At 46.2% G+C, this 18,813-nt stretch overlaps 3 protein-coding genes across 6 annotated transcripts in view; all 3 read left to right on the forward strand.

The window, feature by feature from the left end:
- The window catches only part of LOC310636263 (uncharacterized protein), a 36,193-nt gene that overhangs the window by 1,012 nt on the left and 16,368 nt on the right, over positions 1 to 18,813 (forward strand). The window lies entirely within an intron of this gene.
- LOC310636259 (uncharacterized protein) lies at positions 1,072 to 7,374 on the forward strand. 3 transcript variants are annotated; one of them, XM_083355917.1, is made up of 6 exons: positions 1,072 to 1,220; positions 2,680 to 3,226; positions 3,490 to 3,574; positions 3,677 to 3,759; positions 4,408 to 4,534; positions 5,308 to 7,374. In XM_083355917.1, the coding sequence occupies exons 2-6, from the start codon at positions 2,735 to 2,737 to the stop codon at positions 7,092 to 7,094; spliced, it is 2,574 nt and encodes an 857-aa protein (XP_083212043.1). In that variant the 5' UTR covers positions 1,072 to 1,220; positions 2,680 to 2,734; the 3' UTR covers positions 7,095 to 7,374. The 3 variants fall into 3 exon arrangements, with proteins under 3 accessions (XP_083212043.1, XP_083212044.1, XP_083212045.1); XM_083355918.1 differs by having other exon boundaries at positions 1,112 to 1,350; positions 2,678 to 3,226; XM_083355919.1 differs by lacking the exon at positions 1,072 to 1,220 and adding an exon at positions 1,271 to 1,340.
- LOC310633484 (uncharacterized protein) lies at positions 10,689 to 16,313 on the forward strand. Of its 2 annotated transcripts, none has more exons than XM_083351193.1 (6): positions 10,689 to 10,933; positions 11,624 to 12,170; positions 12,434 to 12,518; positions 12,623 to 12,705; positions 13,415 to 13,541; positions 14,331 to 16,313. In XM_083351193.1, the coding sequence occupies exons 2-6, from the start codon at positions 11,679 to 11,681 to the stop codon at positions 16,031 to 16,033; spliced, it is 2,490 nt and encodes an 829-aa protein (XP_083207319.1). In that variant the 5' UTR covers positions 10,689 to 10,933; positions 11,624 to 11,678; the 3' UTR covers positions 16,034 to 16,313. The 2 variants fall into 2 exon arrangements, with proteins under 2 accessions (XP_083207319.1, XP_083207318.1); XM_083351192.1 differs by having other exon boundaries at positions 10,697 to 10,810.

The raw sequence follows: 18,813 nt of genomic DNA on the forward strand, positions 1-18,813 counted from the left end.
CCCCCCACATGTTGCAGTGGCGATATTTGGTCAAAAAACCCCTCTCAACAGCCAGGACTGAACCAACAGTCTGAGAGTGTTTGAAATTGTGCTTCCCCCATCCTTCACTCTACCAGCTGAGCTCTGGAAGGGCACCAAGAATAAGGAACAACATCTCATTAACACAATGCTGTAATCACCAGACTGAGGTGCCCAGCAAGCGATAAGGCCATGCTGATTTATAGTTGCCCATGCCCAGGGGTGGGCAACCTTGGCTCTTTTATGACTTGTGGGCTTCAACTCCCAGAATTCCTGAGCCAGCCATGCTGAGGGGAAAGGCAGTCCACAAGTCATAAAAGAGCCAAGGTTGTTTACCCTTAAAATGCCTATCGTTTTTTGTGGTCTAGTGATTTTCACATTTGCCTCAAAGGCAAAAGGCTCAAAACCAGGCAGAAACGCATCTTTTTCTCAGCATCAGAGCCACTTCTCGCTCAGAGAAAGGGCAGGAAAAGGCTTCATCCCTAAGACAAGCAAGAACCCCATACCATTTTCTCTTTTATTGGGGAGGGAATGAATGAGGGGAGGCTGATTTCAAGCCACCGATCAAAGAAGGCTGGTCATCCCAAGTGAGTGGAGTGAGTTTCAGCTCCCAGAATTCGTAACATGAGGGAAAAGGGAGAGTTTCCCATTCATGGCCTGCCTGAATCACCTTAAACACAGGAGGAGGAGGAGATCTCCTGAGGTGCACTAAGTGTTTTGCTAATTTCTGAGGCAACTCTTGAGGAAAATGACTTTTGATCTTCAACAAAGGTTTCCTCAGTGTTCACAAATCACACGCAGTTCCCAGAAATTAATAAGAGGAAGCTCTAAAACTGCAATCTGTATAGATGACACGATGATATTTAGAAAGGCAAGACTTAGACCCAATCCCACGCCCATCATCCCTGGCCCCCTTCGGCGCCCTTGCAGGATCCCCTGGCATAGCGCAGAGCGTCCACCAGGGGTCTCCCTCGGCAGCGGTTGGAAAGGATGGGCAGTCGCCTTCCGGAGGGAACTGAGCATGCGCCTGGCTCTTCCGCCATCAGAAGGGAGATTCGTACTTGCCGGAAAGGCTGGAAGCGCCTTTGCTTTTTCTCCCGTGTCCGGTTCTGCTCCCCTTCGCTGCGGCCCTTAGGCTGAGCCAGCGGGCCAAGAGGCCGTGGGGAATCCCCGCACGGAGGGCGATCCAGACGTGACTCAGAGTGAGTGGAGGGGGAGGAGGGGGCTTTCCTCTGATGCTGGAGGCGGGCGTGGAGTATGCAAAGCTTCATTGAGTTCCTCTTGTTGGGTTGTACACAAGGCTACAGTTCCACGTGTCAAGAGTTGAGTGCGAGGGTTGTAAGGACTGGAACTCGGTTTCCTCGTTTCCCTCCTTGCCTCACTATCCGTTGGTGGCTCTGCCGGTGCATTGGATGGTGGTTTGTTAATTCTGGCTTCTGGAGTTCACCCAGGACAGGGGAAGGGAACCTCGGCTCTTTTAGGACTCAAGGACTTCAACTCCCAGAATTCCTGAGCCAGCTATGAGCCATAAAAGAGCCGAGGTTGCCTTCCCCTGACCCAGGGGTTTGGACCACGAGGTTAATGGGGTTCTGCTGCCTTAGGTTTTACTAGAAATTCAAATGTTGATTAACCTCCTTGCTAAATCGATTTAGATAGGCACTCACGTGAATTTTCTTCTGCCTGGAGACATTTATAATTTGGATTGTGCAAAGGGTAGTTCTTTCTAGGCAGCAATAGAAATTATTTGATATAAATAATCTGTTTCCAGAAACAGAAACCCAAAACATATTTTAAATGTATTTACTTGGTATTTTGATTCCTTGATAGAAGTTGAGCAAGAAGAGAAGTGTGCTAAGAACTTTTCCCAAACATAAATGAGTCTGTCTAGTAAGATTCCCCTCCCACCCACATCTTCCCAGACATTGGTGGCTTCATAAGAATTTCTTTTGTTGATTTGTTTATTTATGGAGAAGGATGCTCAGTATTGTGGAAAATAACTGGAAGTAGTGAGGAACTTTTAAAATAAAAATATATATGCTTTTAGTATTATCATGTAATCCTATTTTATATTTTATAATAATCATTTTATAATCAATTGCTTGAGTAGATGCTTTGAGAATATGGGGGAAAATACAAGCCTCAGATGGAGGGAGGGGGAGAACAGGAGTTATCATGGGGCCCAGTGTGAGTCACCATCTAGGAATTGTTTTTAAGTACCTTCTGGTGCCTGGTACCCCCCCCCCAGGTGTAGAACATGGGAGACATCTCTTCCCTAGAAACAGGATAGTAGGGGAGGGATCTTATTAGTATAATGTAAGCAAACAGGGGCAGAGATAATGTATTCTGTTTAGGCGCTTTTGATAGATTGTAACCTCAAAAGCCTAAGTTAATGGGGCCATGGGGGAGGGAATGGGGCGTCGGCGATAGGATGTATAATATGGGATTTTGGAATTTGGGGTGTGGTTCAGTGTTTGGCTACATTGTTTGCCTTCCTGAATCCCACACTTTGCAAACCGTTACTTTTTAGACTTTGTTGTGAAGTCTAATAAACTTCTTTTCTATTTGTAACACAAACAGAGTGAATTTCAATTTGTGACTATTTTTGTGTCTAACTATTCAAATTTGTCACCTTGTTGCAAACCCCTGTGTTTTGCCTTTCAGATACCTAAGCTGGTTCCACTGGAGACTGAAGTGTCTTGTGAGGGAAGAGGCCTGAATGGCATTAGGAGATTTGGACAGACCCCTTGTGATTAGGAAGACCTGGGGAGATCAGGCCATTTTGGTGATGGATTACATGGAGGGACAAAGCCCAGCAGATTCAGGAGTTGGAAAAGGCCCTGCAGCTGCTCTGCCTTGGAGCTTTGGGAAGAATGGGGCAATTCCTGGGCAGAAGAGCCAAGAAGAGGAAGCCAACAGTTCAGAGGTCCAATGCTGTCACTTCAGAAAAGTGCAGTTCCAGGAGGGGAGGGGTCCCCGAGATGTTTGCAGTCAGCTTCACCGCCTTTGCTGTCAGTGGCTGCAGCCAGAACAACACACAAAGGCCCAGATGCTGGACCTGGTGCTCCTGGAGCAGTTCCTGGCTGTCCTTCCCCCAGAGATGGAGAAATGGGTGCGGGAGTGTGGAGTGGAAACCAGTTCCCAGGCAGTGGCCCTGGCCGAAGGCTTCTTGCTGAGTCAGAAAGAAGAAAAAATTCAAGAAGAGTTGCAGGTGTGAGAATGTAATTATGTCAGTTCCAAGGAGAATCTCTCTGAATTTGTCAATGTGTCTCTGGTAGAATTTTCTGGGATTATGATCTCCTAAGACCCATTGTTCTATTCTTCTTCCAGAGGATACATTTGGGGCAATTCTTCCTCTCTCACTTTTCAGCTTAATCTATGGACATTGGGGTCTGTTAGGTTGCGTGTTCAATCCTGATAATTCATTTGTGTCTCTGTACTCTTCCCTTCTTTCTCGTGTCACGTCTTGTCCAGAAGTGGAAAGATTCATCCAAATCCTCCCAGGAGCTGTTATTCAGGGAGAGCTTCCAGAAAGGTGAAAGTCAAGACACCACACTAGGTAACCGAAGTTCTTTTCATGTGATGTGAGATTTGGACATCCAGGTGATTGTTTTGTTCATCTTGAATGAAATCCCTGCTTCCACTGTTTTCTATCTCACAGATAATAGAAAGCTGTCCATAGTGTTTTTAGAACCACCTTCTCTTTGTGGTGGAGCTGAAAGAGTGGCTGAACCTCTGCCTCAGGTAGGAGGAGAAATATCGGAAAGGTCCATGAACCTTGGATGGGTTTCATTTTATTCTGTATAATATTCACTGTGTAATATTGCTGTTTCTAATGTATAATGTTGCTCTTCCTAAGCAAGACAAATTGTAGATCATATCATTGAAAATTCACACTTGGCTTAACTTAACTGTCCCTTCTGATAATTTTTTTCTGCCCTCCTGCTTCTTTGCTATCTCCCAGGGTCATTCTCACATACCATTACAAGCTCTCCCAACACTCCCACGAAGGTGTGGAGTGGGAGGGAAGAGTTTGTTCCCTCGGTTGATGAAGCAGTCTATGGACAAAAAGCAGATGGATTTCCCCTGTATTTTCTTCTGCCCACTCTAGGAAGAATTGAAGCCAGTGAGAAGCAGTGGGTTTAATACCCAACTACCAAGTGACCAAAAAACCTGTTTTAGTTGGCTACACTGAAAGGCATTCCAAATACTTCCAACTTGATCCAATGTGCTTCAGTTGTGCCGTCAGCCAAAAGCTGTGAGATCTCATTCTGAATTCTGCAGAAAGATGCCTGTTTTGTTCATAGGATCTCTCTGCTTAATTGGTGAAAGAAAACTGTCACATTATTCTTGGGATTATCTGCTAATTGGGAAACTTGTTTCCCTGTCCAGGATGTTGTGTCTTTGGAGGACGTGGCCGTGTATTTCTCCGAAGAGGAGTGGTCTCAGCTGGATCCTGACCAAAAAGCACTCCATGGGGAAGTCATGCTGGAGAATTCCAGGAATCTGGCTTCTCTGGGTAAGAACCCCCATCTGTGCTCAGAAATGTAGAGAAGGAATGTCTGGGGGGCTTAGATGTTATTTTTGATTGGAAAATATCACTTTTTATATATATACCGCCTTTGTTACTTTTTGCTCAGGGTAGTAGACACACCCAGTACTCCTCTTCCTCCTTCCTATTTTTCCCCAAACAATAATGCTGTGTCATGGGTTGAGCCGAGAGAGACTGGCCCAAAGTTACCCAGCCAGCATTTGCGCTTAAGGCAGAACTAGAACTCCCAGTCACCCAGTTTCTAGACTGGTGCCTTAACCATTGGACCAAACTGACTGAGATGTGCCCACTTGTGTTCTGAGTTTAGCATCATTCCAAGTTGAGGGTGGGGGAGCTTTTGCCATCCAGAAATTTTATTGACTTTCAAAGATTCTGTCTGAAAGAGAAGTGGAGATGAGGTTTTTCACTGAAGTTGGGGAGCTGGTGGGTATATTGCTGTCCCAGCATTATAACAGTGTCAATAGCACGTGGAGGAGTTTGTGGCCCCTTGGAATTGTCCCAGGTCATTGAACACACGGTTGGTCAAAGTTTAGGACAAGGTTTTGCTTACTTTCATTCGGAGGTCATCCAGTTTTGATATATGAGAATTGGGGGGATCCCACTTAGGAATACGTCTTTGGTAACAGCATGGCTTAGAATCTTCATGTCTGCCAGCAGAACTGCCTAAATATATTTTCCTAAATTAAAAAAAATTGGTCATTCCCCTAGTCTTGCTACAGTTTTCATTTTTCTTTTTCAAGGCTTTAATGGGCAAGAGAATAAGAATTGCAAGGAGGAATGCCAAGCGATCCATCTGAGAGAGAGAAAAGAGAACTTTACAGATCAAGTGCAACCAAAGAGTAATGAAACAAAGCCATCACAAATTAAATGCATGGAGTCTGGAAAGAGCTTTAATAAATCTGCTAATCTTATTTCCCTAAAAAAGACACGTTCAAAAGAGAAACGATATGCCTGCAAGGAATGTGGAAAGATCTTCCGTGATAATTACTGTCTTAGAACTCATGAAAGGAATCACACAAGAGAACGGCCTTATAAATGCATGGAGTGTGGAAAGACCTTTACTTGTAGTGGTATTCTTAATAACCACAAGAGGATCCACACAGGAGAGAAGCCATACCAATGCATGGAGTGTGGAAAGACCTTTCATAGTAGCAGTAATCTTAGTTCCCACAAGAGGATCCACACAGGAGAGAAGCCATATCAATGTGTGGAATGTGGAAAGAGCTTTACTTGTAGAAGTACTCTTAATAACCACAAGAGAATCCACACAGGAGATAAGCCATATCAATGCATGGAGTGTGGAAAGACCTTTCATTGTAGCAGTAATCTTAGTTCCCACAAGAGGATCCACACAGGAGAGAAGCCATATCAATGTGTGGAATGTGGAAAGGGCTTTAGTTGGAATTGTGATCTCACCTCTCATAAAAAGATCCACACACGCAAGAAGCCATATCAGTGCATGGAGTGTGGAAAGGCCTTTACTTGTAGCAGTCTTCTTAGTTCCCACAAGAGGATCCACACAGGAGAGAAGCCATATCAATGCATGGAGTGTGGAAAGGCCTTTACTTCTAGCAGTAATCTTAGTTCCCACAAGAGGATCCACACAGGAGAGAAGCCATATCAATGCATGGAGTGTGGAAAGACCTTTCATTTTAGCAGTAATCTTAGTTCCCACAAGAGGATCCACACAGGAGAAAAGTGTGGAAAGACCTTTCATAGTAGCAGTAATCTTAATGCCCACAACATGATCCACACAGGAGAGAAGCCATATCAATGTGTGGAATGTGGAAAGAGCTTTACTTGTAGAAGTACTCTTAATAACCACAAGAGAATCCACACAGGAGAGAAGCCATATCAATGTGTGGAATGTGGAAAGAGCTTTACTTGTAGAAGTACTCTTAATAACCACAAGAGAATCCACACAGGAGATAAGCCATATCAATGCATGGAGTGTGGAAAGACCTTTCATTGTAGCAGTAATCTTAGTTCCCACAAGAGGATCCACACAGGAGAGAAGCCATATCAATGTGTGGAATGTGGAAAGGGCTTTAGGTGGAATTGTGAACTCACCTCTCATAAAAAGATCCACACACGCAAGAAGCCATATCAGTGCATGGAGTGTGGAAAGGCCTTTACTTGTAGCAGTCATCTTAGTTCCCACAAGAGGATCCACACAGGAGAGAAGCTATATCAATGCATGGAGTGTGGAAAGGCCTTTACTTCTAGCAGTAATCTTAGTTCCCACAAGAGGATCCACACAGGAGAGAAGCCATATCAATGCATGGAGTGTGGAAAGACCTTTCATTTTAGCAGTAATCTTAGTTCCCACAAGAGGATCCACATAGGAGAGATGCCATATAAATGTGTGGAATGTGGAAAGGGCTTTAGGTGGAATTGTGATCTCACCTCTCATAAAAAGATCCACACACGCGAGAAGCCATATCAGTGCATGGAGTGTGGAAAGGCCTTTACTTGTAGCAGTCATCTTAATTCCCACAAGGGCATCCACACAGGAGAGAAGCTGTAGAGATGGAGGTCAAGGATATGAAACGACCATGCGCAGAAAATTGCCTGCCTCAGTATCTAGTTATCCACATGACTATGAGGTCATTCCAATTAGCCTTGCCAAGGACTGCAAAGAACCAGCTAGATAAAAGAGACTCTGCCCTGGCTTGGATGTTTCGGATGTTCTCTAAGATTGACTGGGGTGTACACCAATAAACAACGCTTTTGCTGTGCGTTATTTCCTGCTTGTTAAACTGTATAAATACAATAAACTCTGCGTAGGCAGACAGACATATTTGGGACACCCTGCGTTGACTGGTCTCTGAATCCCACATTTGGTGAGGCCCCTCCTCAAGAAGCCTGCTCTGGACCCGGCCTTGTTGAATAACTACTGTCCTGTCTCCAACCTTTGCTTTGTAGCGAAGGTTGTCGAGAGTGTTGTGGTGTATCAACTCCCTCAATTCCTGGATGAAGCGGACTATCTGGACCTGTACCAGTCCGGTTTCAGACCCGGCTACAGCACGGAAACGGCATTGGTCACACTGGTGGATGAACTCTGGCGGGCCCGGGACGGGCTGTTCCTCTGTTCTGGTCCTACTTGACCTCTCAGTGGCTTTTGATACCATCAACCATGGTATCCTGCTGCGACAGCTCGAGGGGTTGGGAGTGGGAGGCACTGTTTTACGGCGGTTCTCCTCCTACCTCTTGGGCCGCTCGCAGTTTGTATTGGCAGGGGGACAGAGATCTACGCCGAGGCCCCTCACTTGTGGGGTGCCTCAGGGGTTGGTTCTCTCCCCCCTCCTGTTCAACATCTATATGAAGCCGCTGGGTGAGATCATCCGTGGCTGTGGGGTGAGGTATCACCAATATGCGGATGATACCCAGTTGTTCATCTCCACCCCTAGTCAACCCAGTGATTCCCTTGACGTGATGTCCCGGTGCCTGGAGGCGGTGCGGGTCTGGATGGGAAGGAACAGGCTCAGGCTGAACCCCTCCAAGACCGAGTGGCTGTGGATACCGGCATCTCGTATGGTTCAACAAGTTCCATCTCTTTTGATGGGGGGGAGGTTCTGCCCCCCTCAGAAAGGGCCCGCAACTTGGGTGTCCTCCTGGATTCACGGCTTAATTTGGAAGATTATCTGATGGCCGTGACCAGGGGGGCCTTTGCACAGGTTCGCCTAGTGCGCCAATTGCACCCCTTTTTGGACCGAGATGCCCTATGCAGGGTTACTCATGCCCTCGTCACTTCTCGCCTGGATTACTGCAATGCTGTTTACATGGGGCTGCCCTTGAAGTGCATCCAGAGGCTTCAACTGGTGCAAAATGCGGCCGCGTGGGTGCTTATGGGAGTATCTCGATACTCCCATGTTACACCACTCCTGCGCAAGCTGCATTGGCTTCCGGTTACCCTCCAGGTGCGATTCAAGGTGCTGATAATCACCTTTAAAGCCCTACATGGCTTAGGCCCAGGGTACTTGCGAGACCACCTGCTGCCATTATCAACCTCCTATCGCCCGGTTCTCTCCCACAGAGTCAGCCTCCTCAGGGTGCCGTCGGCTAGGCAATGCCGTCTGGTGAACCCCAGGGGGAGAGCCTTCTCTGTGGCGCACCGATCCTCTGGAATGAACTGCCTCCGGAGCTGCGGACGGCCCCTGACCTTAGGTCCTTCCGCCGTGACCTGAAGACTTGGTTATTCCAACAAGCAGGTCTGGACTGAATATGTTTTTTAAATTTGGCTTTTACTGAGTTAAATTGTCATGTATTTATTCTATTTACTGTTTAATTCTTTTTTAAAATTTTGTATTTCATGTTTCTTAAATTTTTGTTGTGAGCCACCGTGAGTCCTTAGGGAAAAGGGCGGCATATAAATTTAATAAATCTAATCCTAAATACAGACTTTCTCACAATGCAGTTTTGGGAGAAAACATCGCAGAAGCAACATTTTGAAAGATGGCTAACCCAACCCTCTGAACCTAGGACCTTCCCAATGGTTTAGCTGTTCAGGAGGATGTAAATGTGAGGATGTGGCTTTTTCAAAGGAAAACATCAGGGACCAGTCCTGCGCTATCTTGCTTATCCAGCTCACCTTTGTGATAGCTCAAGATGGCCCCATTCCACTGTGGGTGGCCACTATTTTAGATCATTTATATATCCTAGCAGAGTTTCATCTTATTGGGTTATACATGTTATATTTTGCCCCTCCCCCCACATGTTGCAGTGGTGATATTTGGTCAAAAAAACCCTCTCAAAAGCCAGGACTGAACCAACAGTCTGAGAGTGTTTGAAATTGTGCTTCCCCCATCCTTCACTCTACCAGCTGAGCTCTGGAAGGGCACCAAGAATAAGGAACAACATCTCATTAACACAATGCTGTAATCACCAGACTGAGGTGCCCAGCAAGCGATAAGGCCATGCTGATTTATAGTTGCCCATGCCCAGGGGTGGACAACCTTGCCTCTTTTATGACCCGTGGACTTCAACCAGGCTCAAGGTTGACTCAGCCTTCCATCCTTCCGAGGTAGATCAAATGAAGACCCAGATTGTTGGGGGTAATTAAGCTGACTTTGTAATAATGCCTCTTGGTGGGGCGAAAGCCCTAATAAGCAGGCATGTACATAGAATGAAGGCTATTGCTAAGCACATTGATTTGTGCTTAGATTGTAAGGCACCCTGAGTCTTCGGAGAAGGGCGGGATATAAATGGGATTAAAATAAAAATAAAATAAATAAACTCCCAGAATTCGGGAGCCAGCCATGCTGAGGGGAAAGGGAGAATTTCCAAGCTGAGCCATGCTGGCTCAGGAATTCTGGCAGTTGAAGTCCATGAGTCATAAAAGAGCCAAGGTTGCCTATCCCTGCCCATGCCTACAGTTTTTTGTGGTCTAGTGGTTTTCACATTTACCTCACAGGCAAAAGGCTGAAAACCAGGCAGAAACGCATCTTTTTCTCAGCATCAGAGCCACTTCTCGCTCAAAGAAAGTGCAGGAAAAGGCTTCATCCCTAAGACAAGCAAGAACCCCATACCATTTTCTCTTTTATTGGGGAGGGAATGAATGAGGAGAGGCTGATTTCAAGCCACCGATCAAGGAAGGCTGGTCATCCCAAGTGAGTGAAGAATAAAGCCTGACTCGAGTTTCAGCTCCCAGAATTCTGAACATGAGGGAAAAGGGAGGGTTTCCCATTCATGGCCTGCCTGAATCACCTTAAACACAGAAGGAGGAGGAGATCTCCTGAGGTGCACTAAGTGTTTTGCTAATTTCTGAGGCAACTCTTGAGGAAAATGACTTTTGATCTTCAACAAAGGTTTCCTCAGTGTTCACAAATCACACGCAGTTCCCAGAAATTAATAAGAGGAAGCTCTAAAACTGCAATCTGTACAGATGACACTATCATATTTAGAAAGGCAAGACGTTAGAGAGACCCAATCCCACGCCCATCATCCCTGGCCCCCTTCGGCGCCCTTGCAGGATCCCCTGGCATAGCGCAGAGAGTCCACCAGGGGTCTCCCTCGGCAGCGGTTGGAAAGGACGGGCAGTCCCCTTCCGGAGGGAACTGAGCATGCGCCTGGCTCTTCCGCCATCAGAAGGGAGATTTGTACTTGCCGGAAAGGCTGGAAGCGCCTCTGCTTTTTCTGCCGTGTCCGGTTCTGCTCCCCTTCGCTGCGGCCCTTAGGCTGAGCCAGCGGGCCAAGAGGCCGTGAGGAATCCCCGCACGGGGGGCGATCCAGACGTGACCCAGAGTGAGTGGAGGGGGCTTTCCTCTGATGCTGGAGGCGGGCGTGGAGTATGCAAAGCTTCATTGAGTTCCTCTTGTTGGGTTATACACAAGGCTACAGTTCCACGTGTCAAGAGTTGAGTGCGAGGTGTGTAAGGACTGGAACTCGGTTTCCTCGTTTCCCTCCTTGCCTCACTATCCGTTGGTGGCTCTGCCGGTGCATTGGATGGTGGTTTGTTAATTCTGGCTTCTGGAGTTCACCCAGGACAGGGGAAGGGAACCTCGGCTCTTTTAGGACTCAAGGACTTCAACTCCCAGAATTCCTGAGCCAGCTATGAGCCATAAAAGAGCCGAGGTTGCCTTCCCCTGACCCAGGGGTTTGGGCTACGACGAGGTTAATGGGGTTCTGCTGCCTTAGGTTTTACTAGAAATTCAAATGTTGATTAACCTCTTTGCTAAATCGATTTAGATAGGCACTCAGGTGAATTTTCTTCTGCCTGGAGACGTTTATAATTTGGATTGTGCAAAAGGTAGTACTTTCTAGGCAGGAACAAAAACGATTTGATATAAATAATCTGTTTCCAGAAACGGAAACCCAAAACATATTTTAAATGTATTGATCTGATATTTTGATTCCTTGATAGAAGTTGAGCAAGAGAAGAGTGCTAAGACCTTTCCCCAATCATAAATGAGTCTGTGTAATAAGATTCTCACCCCGTCTTCCCAGACATTGGTGGGTTCATAAGAATTTCTTTTGTTGATTTGTTTATTTATGGAGAAGGATGCTCAGTATTCAAATTTGCCACCCTGTTGTAACCTCCTGTGTTTTGCTTTTCAGATACGTATACTGGTTCCGCTGGAGACTGAAGTATCTTGTGAGGGAAGAGGCCTGAATGGCATTAGGAGAATTGGACAGACCCCTTGTGATTAGGAAGAGCTGGGGAGATCAGTCCATTTTGGTGCTGGATTACATGGAGGGAGAAAGCCCAGCAGATTCAGGAGTTGGAAAAGGCCCTGCAGCTGCTCTGCCTTGGAGCTGTGGGAAGAATGGGGCAAATCCTGGGCAGAAGAGCCAAGAAGAGGAAGCCAACAGTTCAGAGGTCCAATGCTGTCACTTCAGAATAGTGCAGTTCCAGGAGGGGAGGGGACCCCGAGATGTTTGCAGTCAGCTTCACCGCCTTTGCTGTCAGTGGCTGCAGCCAGAAAGACACACAAAGGCCCAGATGCTGGACCTGGTGCTCCTGGAGCAATTCCTGGCTGTCCTTCCCCCAGAGATGGAGAAATGGGTGCGAGAGTGTGGAGTGGAAACCAGTTCCCAGGCGGTGGCCCTGGCCGAAGGCTTCTTGCTGAGCCAGGAATCTGAGAAGATGCAAGGAGAGTTGCAGGTGTGAGAATGTAATTATGTCAGTTCCAAAGAGAATCTTTCTGAATTTGTCAATGTGTCTCTGGTAGAATTTTCTGGGATTATGAACTCCTAAGACCCATTGTTGTATTCTTCTTCCAGAGGATGCATTTGGGGCAATTCTTCCTCTCTCACTTTTCAGCTTAATCTATGGACATTGGGGTCTGCTAGGTTGCGTGTTCAATCCTGATAATTCATTTGTGTCTCTGTACTCTTCCCTTCTTTCTCGTGTCACGTCTTGTCCAGAAGTGGAAAGATTCATCCAAATCCTCCCAGGAGCTGTTATTCAAGGAGAGCTTCCAGAAAGGTGAAAGTCAGGACACCACACTAGGTAACCGAAGTTCTTTTCATGTGATGTGAGGTTTGGACATCCAGGTGATTGTTTTGTTCATCTTGAGTGAAATCTCTCTGCTTCCGCTGTTTTCTATCTCACAGATAATAGAAAGCTGTCCTTAGTGTTTTTAGAACCACCTTCTCTTTGTGGTGGAGCTGAAAGAGTGGCTGAACCTCTGCCTCAGGTAGGAAGAGAAATATCAGAAAGGTCCATGAACCTTGGATGGGTTTAATTTTATTCTGTATAATATTCAATGTGTAATGTTGCTGTTTCTAATGTATAATGTTGCTCTTTCCAAGCAAGACAAATTTTAGATCATGTCATTAAAAATTCACACTTGGCTTAACTTAACTGTCCCTTCTGATAAATTTTCTCTGCCCTCCTGCTTCAGGCTCAGATTTCATTGTCCACATGTTGTCTTGACCAGAGATCTTCTTTTCTATCTCCTAGGGTCATTCTCAAATACCATTACAAGCTCTCCCAACACTCCAACGAAGGTGTGGAGTTGGGGGGAAGAATTTGTTCCCTCAGTTGATAAAGCAGTCCATAGGCAAAAAATCAGATGGATTTCCCCTGTATTTCCTTCTGCCCACTCTAGGAAGAATTGGAGCCAGTGAGAAGTTGTGGGTTTAATACCCAACTACCAATTGAGCAAAAAAAACACAACTGTTTTAGTTGGCTACACTGAAAGGCGTGCCAAATACCCAAATACTTCCAATTTGATCCAATGTGCTTCAGTTGTGCCGTCAGTCAAAAGCTGTGAGATCTCATTCTGAATTCTGCAGAAAGATGCCTGTTTTGTTCATAGGATCTCTCTGCTTAATTGGTGAAAGAAAACTGTCACATTATTCTTGGGATTATCTGCTAATTGGGAAACTTGTTTCCCTGTCCAGGATGTTGTGTCTTTGGAGGACGTGGCCGTGTATTTCTCCGAAGAGGAGTGGTCTCAGCTGGATCCTGACCAAAAAGCACTCCATGGGGAAGTCATGCTGGAGAATTCCAGGAATCTGGTTTCTCTGGGTAAGAACCCCCATCTGTGCTCAGAAATGTAGAGAAGGAATGTCTGGGGGGCTTAGATGTTATTTGTGATAGGAAAATATCACTTTTTATATATATACCGCCTTTGTTACTTTTTGCTCAGGGTAGTAGACACACCCAGTACTCCTCCTCCTCCTTCCTATTTTTCCCCAAACAATAATGCTGTGTCATGGGTTGAGCCGAGAGAGACTGGCCCAAAGTTACCCAGCCAGCATTTGCGCTTAAGGCAGAACTAGAACTCCCAGTCACCCAGTTTCTAGACTGGTGCCTTAACCATTGGACCAAACTGACTGAGATGTGCCCACTTGTGTTCTGAGTTTGGCATCATTCCAAGTTGAGGGTGAGGGAGCTTTTGCCATCCAGAAATTTTATTGACTTTCAAAGATTCTGTCTGAAAGAGAAGTGGAGATGAGGTTTTTCACTGAAGTTGGGGAGCTGGTGGGTATATTGCTGTCCCAGCATTATAACAGTGTCAATAGCACTTGGGGGAGTTTGTGGCCCCTTGGAATTGTCCCAGGTCATTGAACAGGCTGACACACACGGTTGGTCAAAGTTTAGGACAAGGTTTTGCTTACTTTCATTCGGAGGTCATCCAGTTTTGATATATGAGAATTGGGGGGATCCCACTTAGGAATACGTCTTTGGTAACAGCATAATTTAGAATCTTCATGTCTGCCAGCAAAACCGCCTAAATATATTTTGCTAAATTTCAAAAGAAAAGATTTGGTCATTCCCCTAGTCTTGCTACAGTTTTCATTTTTCTTTTTCAAGGCTTTAATGGGCAAGAGAATAAGAATTGCAAGGAGGAATGCCAAGCGATCCATCTGAGAGAGAGGAAAGATAGCTTTACAGATCAAGTGCAACCAAAGAGTAATGAAACAAAGCCATCACAAATTAAATGCATGGAGTCTGGAAAGAGCTTTAATAAATCTGCTAATCTTATTTCCCTTAAAAAGACACGTTCAAAAGAGAAACGATATGCCTGCAAGGAATGTGGAAAGATCTTCCGTGATAATCACTGTCTTAGAACTCATGAAAGGAATCACACAGGAGAACGGCCTTATAAATGCATGGAGTGTGGAAAGACCTTTACTTGTAGTGGTATTCTTAATAACCACAAGAGGATCCACACAGGAGAGAAGCCATACCAATGCATGGAGTGTGGAAAGACCTTTCATAGTAGCAGTAATCTTAATGCCCACAACATGATCCACACAGGAGAGAAGCCATATCAATGTGTGGAATGTGGAAAGAGCTTTACTTGTAGAAGTACTCTTAATAACCACAAGAGAATCCACACAGGAGATAAGCCATATCAATGCATGGAGTGTGGAAAGACCTTTGGTTATAGCAGTCATCTTAATTCCCACAAGAGGGTCCACACAGGAGAGAAACCATATCAGTGCTTGGAGTGTGGAAAGACCTTTACTTGTAGTGGTATTCTTAATAACCACAAGAGGATCCACACAGGAGAGAAGCCATACCAATGCATGGAGTGTGGAAAGGCCTTTACTTGTAGCAGTCATCTTAGTTCCCACAAGAGGATCCACACAGGAGAGAAGCCATATCAATGCATGGAGTGTGGAAAGGCCTTTACTTTTAGCAGTAATCTTAGTTCCCACAAGAGGATCCACACAGGAGAGAAGCCATATCAATGCATGGAGTGTGGAAAGACCTTTCATTTTAGCAGTAATCTTAGTTCCCACAAGAGGATCCACACAGGAGAGAAGTGTGGAAAGACCTTTCATAGTAGCAGTAATCTTAATGCCCACAACATGATCCACACAGGAGAGAAGCCATATCAATGTGTGGAATGTGGAAAGAGCTTTACTTGTAGAAGTACTCTTAATAACCACAAGAGAATCCACACAGGAGATAAGCCATATCAATGCATGGAGTGTGGAAAGACCTTTCATTGTAACAGTAATCTTAGTTCCCACAAGAGGATCCACACAGGAGAGAAGCCATATCAATGTGTGGAATGTGGAAAGGGCTTTAGGTGGAATTGTGATCTCACCTCTCATAAAAAGATCCACACACGCAAGAAGCCATATCAGTGCATGGAGTGTGGAAAGGCCTTTACTTGTAGCAGTCATCTTAGTTCCCACAAGAGGATCCACACAGGAGAGAAGCTATATCAATGCATGGAGTGTGGAAAGGCCTTTACTTCTAGCAGTAATCTTAGTTCCCACAAGAGGATCCACACAGGAGAGAAGCCATATCAATGCATGGAGTGTGGAAAGACCTTTCATTTTAGCAGTAATCTTAGTTCCCACAAGAGGATCCACATAGGAGAGATGCCATATAAATGTGTGGAATGTGGAAAGGGCTTTAGGTGGAATTGTGATCTCACCTCTCATAAAAAGATCCACACACGCGAGAAGCCATATCAGTGCATGGAGTGTGGAAAGGCCTTTACTTGTAGCAGTCATCTTAATTCCCACAAGGGCATCCACACAGGAGAGAAGCTGTAGAGATGGAGGTCAAGGATATGAAACGACCATGCGCAGAAAATTGCCTGCCTCAGTATCTAGTTATCCACATGACTATGAGGTCATTCCAATTAGCCTTGCCAAGGACTGCAAAGAACCAGCTAGATAAAAGAGACTCTGCCCTGGCTTGGATGTTTCGGATGTTCTCTAAGATTGACTGGGGTGTACACCAATAAACAACGCTTTTGCTGTGCGTTATTTCCTGCTTGTTAAACTGTATAAATACAATAAACTCTGCGTAGGCAGACAGACATATTTGGGACACCCTGCGTTGACTGGTCTCTGAATCCCACATTTGGTGAGGCCCCTCCTCAAGAAGCCTGCTCTGGACCCGGCCTTGTTGAATAACTACTGTCCTGTCTCCAACCTTTGCTTTGTAGCGAAGGTTGTCGAGAGTGTTGTGGTGTATCAACTCCCTCAATTCCTGGATGAAGCGGACTATCTGGACCTGTACCAGTCCGGTTTCAGACCCGGCTACAGCACGGAAACGGCATTGGTCACACTGGTGGATGAACTCTGGCGGGCCCGGGACGGGTTGTTCCTCTGTTCTGGTCCTACTTGACCTCTCAGTGGCTTTTGATACCATCAACCATGGTATCCTGCTGCGACAGCTCGAGGGGTTGGGAGTGGGAGGCACTGTTTTACGGCGGTTCTCCTCCTACCTATTGGGCCGCTCGCAGTTTGTATTGGCAGGGGGACAGAGATCTACGCCGAGGCCCCTCACTTGTGGGGTGCCTCAGGGGTTGGTTCTCTCCCCCCTCCTGTTCAACATCTATATGAAGCCGCTGGGTGAGATCATCCGTGGCTTTGGGGTGAGGTATCACCAATATGCGGATGATACCCAGTTGTTCATCTCCACCCTTAGCCAACCCTGTGATTCCCTTGACGTGATGTCCCGGTGCCTGGAGGCGGTGCGGGTCTGGATGGGAAGGAACAGGCTCAGGCTGAACCCCTCCAAGACCGAGTGGCTGTGGATATCGGCATCTCGTACTGTCCAACAGGTTCCATCTCTCTTGATGGGGGGGGAGGTTCTGTCCCCCTCAGAAAGGGCCCGCAACTTGGGTGTCCTCCTGGATTCACGGCTTAATTTGGAAGATTATCTGATGGCTGTGACCAGGGGGGCCTTTGCACAGGTTCGCCTAGTGTGCCAGTTGCGCCCCTTTTTCGACCAAGATGCCCTATGCAGGGTTACTCATGCCCTCGTCACTTCTCGCCTGGATTACTGCAATGCTGTTTACATGGGGCTGCCGTTGAAGTGCATCCAGAGGCTTCAACTGCTGCAAAATGCAGCCGCGTGGGTGCTTATGGGAGTATCTCGATACTCCCATGTTACACCACTCCTGCGCAAGCTGCATTGGCTTCCGGTTACCCTCCAGGTGCGATTCAAGGTGCTGATAATCACCTTTAAAGCCCTACATGGCTTAGGCCCGGGGTACCTGCGAGACCACCTGCTGCCATTATCAACCTCCTATCGCCCGGTTCTCTCCCACAGAGTCAGCCTCCTCAGGGTGCCGTCGGCTAGGCAATGCCGTCTGGTGAACCCCAGGGGGAGAGCCTTCTCTGTGGCGCACCGATCCTCTGGAATGAACTGCCTCCGGAGCTGCGGACGGCCCCTGACCTTCGGTCCTTCCGCCGTGACCTGAAGACTTGGTTATTCCAACAAGCAGGTCTGGACTGAATATGTTTTTTAAATTTGGCTTTTACTGAGTTAAATTGTCATGTATTTATTCTATTTATTGTTTAATTCTTTTTTAAAATTTTGTATTTCATGTTTCTTAAATTTTTGTTGTGAGCCACCGTGAGTCCTTAGGGAGAAGGGCGGCATATAAATTTAATAAATCTAATCCTAAATACAGACTTTCTCACAATGCAGTTTTGGGAGAAAACATCGCAGAAGCAACATTTTGAAAGATGGCTAACCCAACCCTCTGAACCTAGGACCTTCCCAATGGTTTAGCTGTTCAGGAGGATGTAAATGTGAGGATGTGGCTTTTTCAAAGGAAAACATCAGGGACCAGTCCTGCGCTATCTTGCTTATCCAGCTCACCTTTGTGATAGCTCAAGATGGCCCCATTCCACTGTGGGTGGCCACTATTTTAGATCATTTATATATCCTAGCAGAGTTTCATCTTATTGGGTTACATAACACATTATATTTTGCCCCTCCCCACCAAATGTTGCAGTGGCGATATTTGGTCAAAAAAACTCTCTCAACAGCCAGGACTGAACCAACAGTCTGAGAGTGGTTGAAATTGTGCTTCCCCCGTCCTTCACTCTACCAGCTGAGCTCTGGAAGGGCACCAAGAATAAGGAACAACATCTCATTAACACAATGCTGTAATCTCCAGACTGAGGTGGCCGGCAAGCGATAAGGCCATGCTGATTTATAGTTGCCCATGCCCAGGGGTGGACAACCTTGCCTCTTTTATGACCCGTGGACTTCAACCAGGCTCAAGGTTGACTCAGCCTTCCATCCTTCCGAGGTAGATCAAATGAAGACCCAGATTGTTGGGGGTAATTAAGCTGACTTTGTAATAATGCCTCTTGGGGGGGGGGTGAAAGCCCTAATAAGCAGGCATATACATAGAATGAAGGCTATTGCTAAGCACATTGATTTGTGCTTAGATTGTAAGACGCCCTGAGTCTTCGGAGAAGGGCGGGATATAAATGGGATTAAAATAAAAATAAAATAAACTCCCAGAATTCGGGAGCCAGCCATGCTGAGGGGAAAGGGAGAATTTCCAAGCTGAGCCATGCTGGCT

This window comes from Vipera ursinii (assembly GCF_947247035.1).
Source record: "Vipera ursinii genome assembly, chromosome: 2".
Classification (NCBI taxonomy): Eukaryota; Metazoa; Chordata; class Lepidosauria; order Squamata; family Viperidae; genus Vipera; species Vipera ursinii.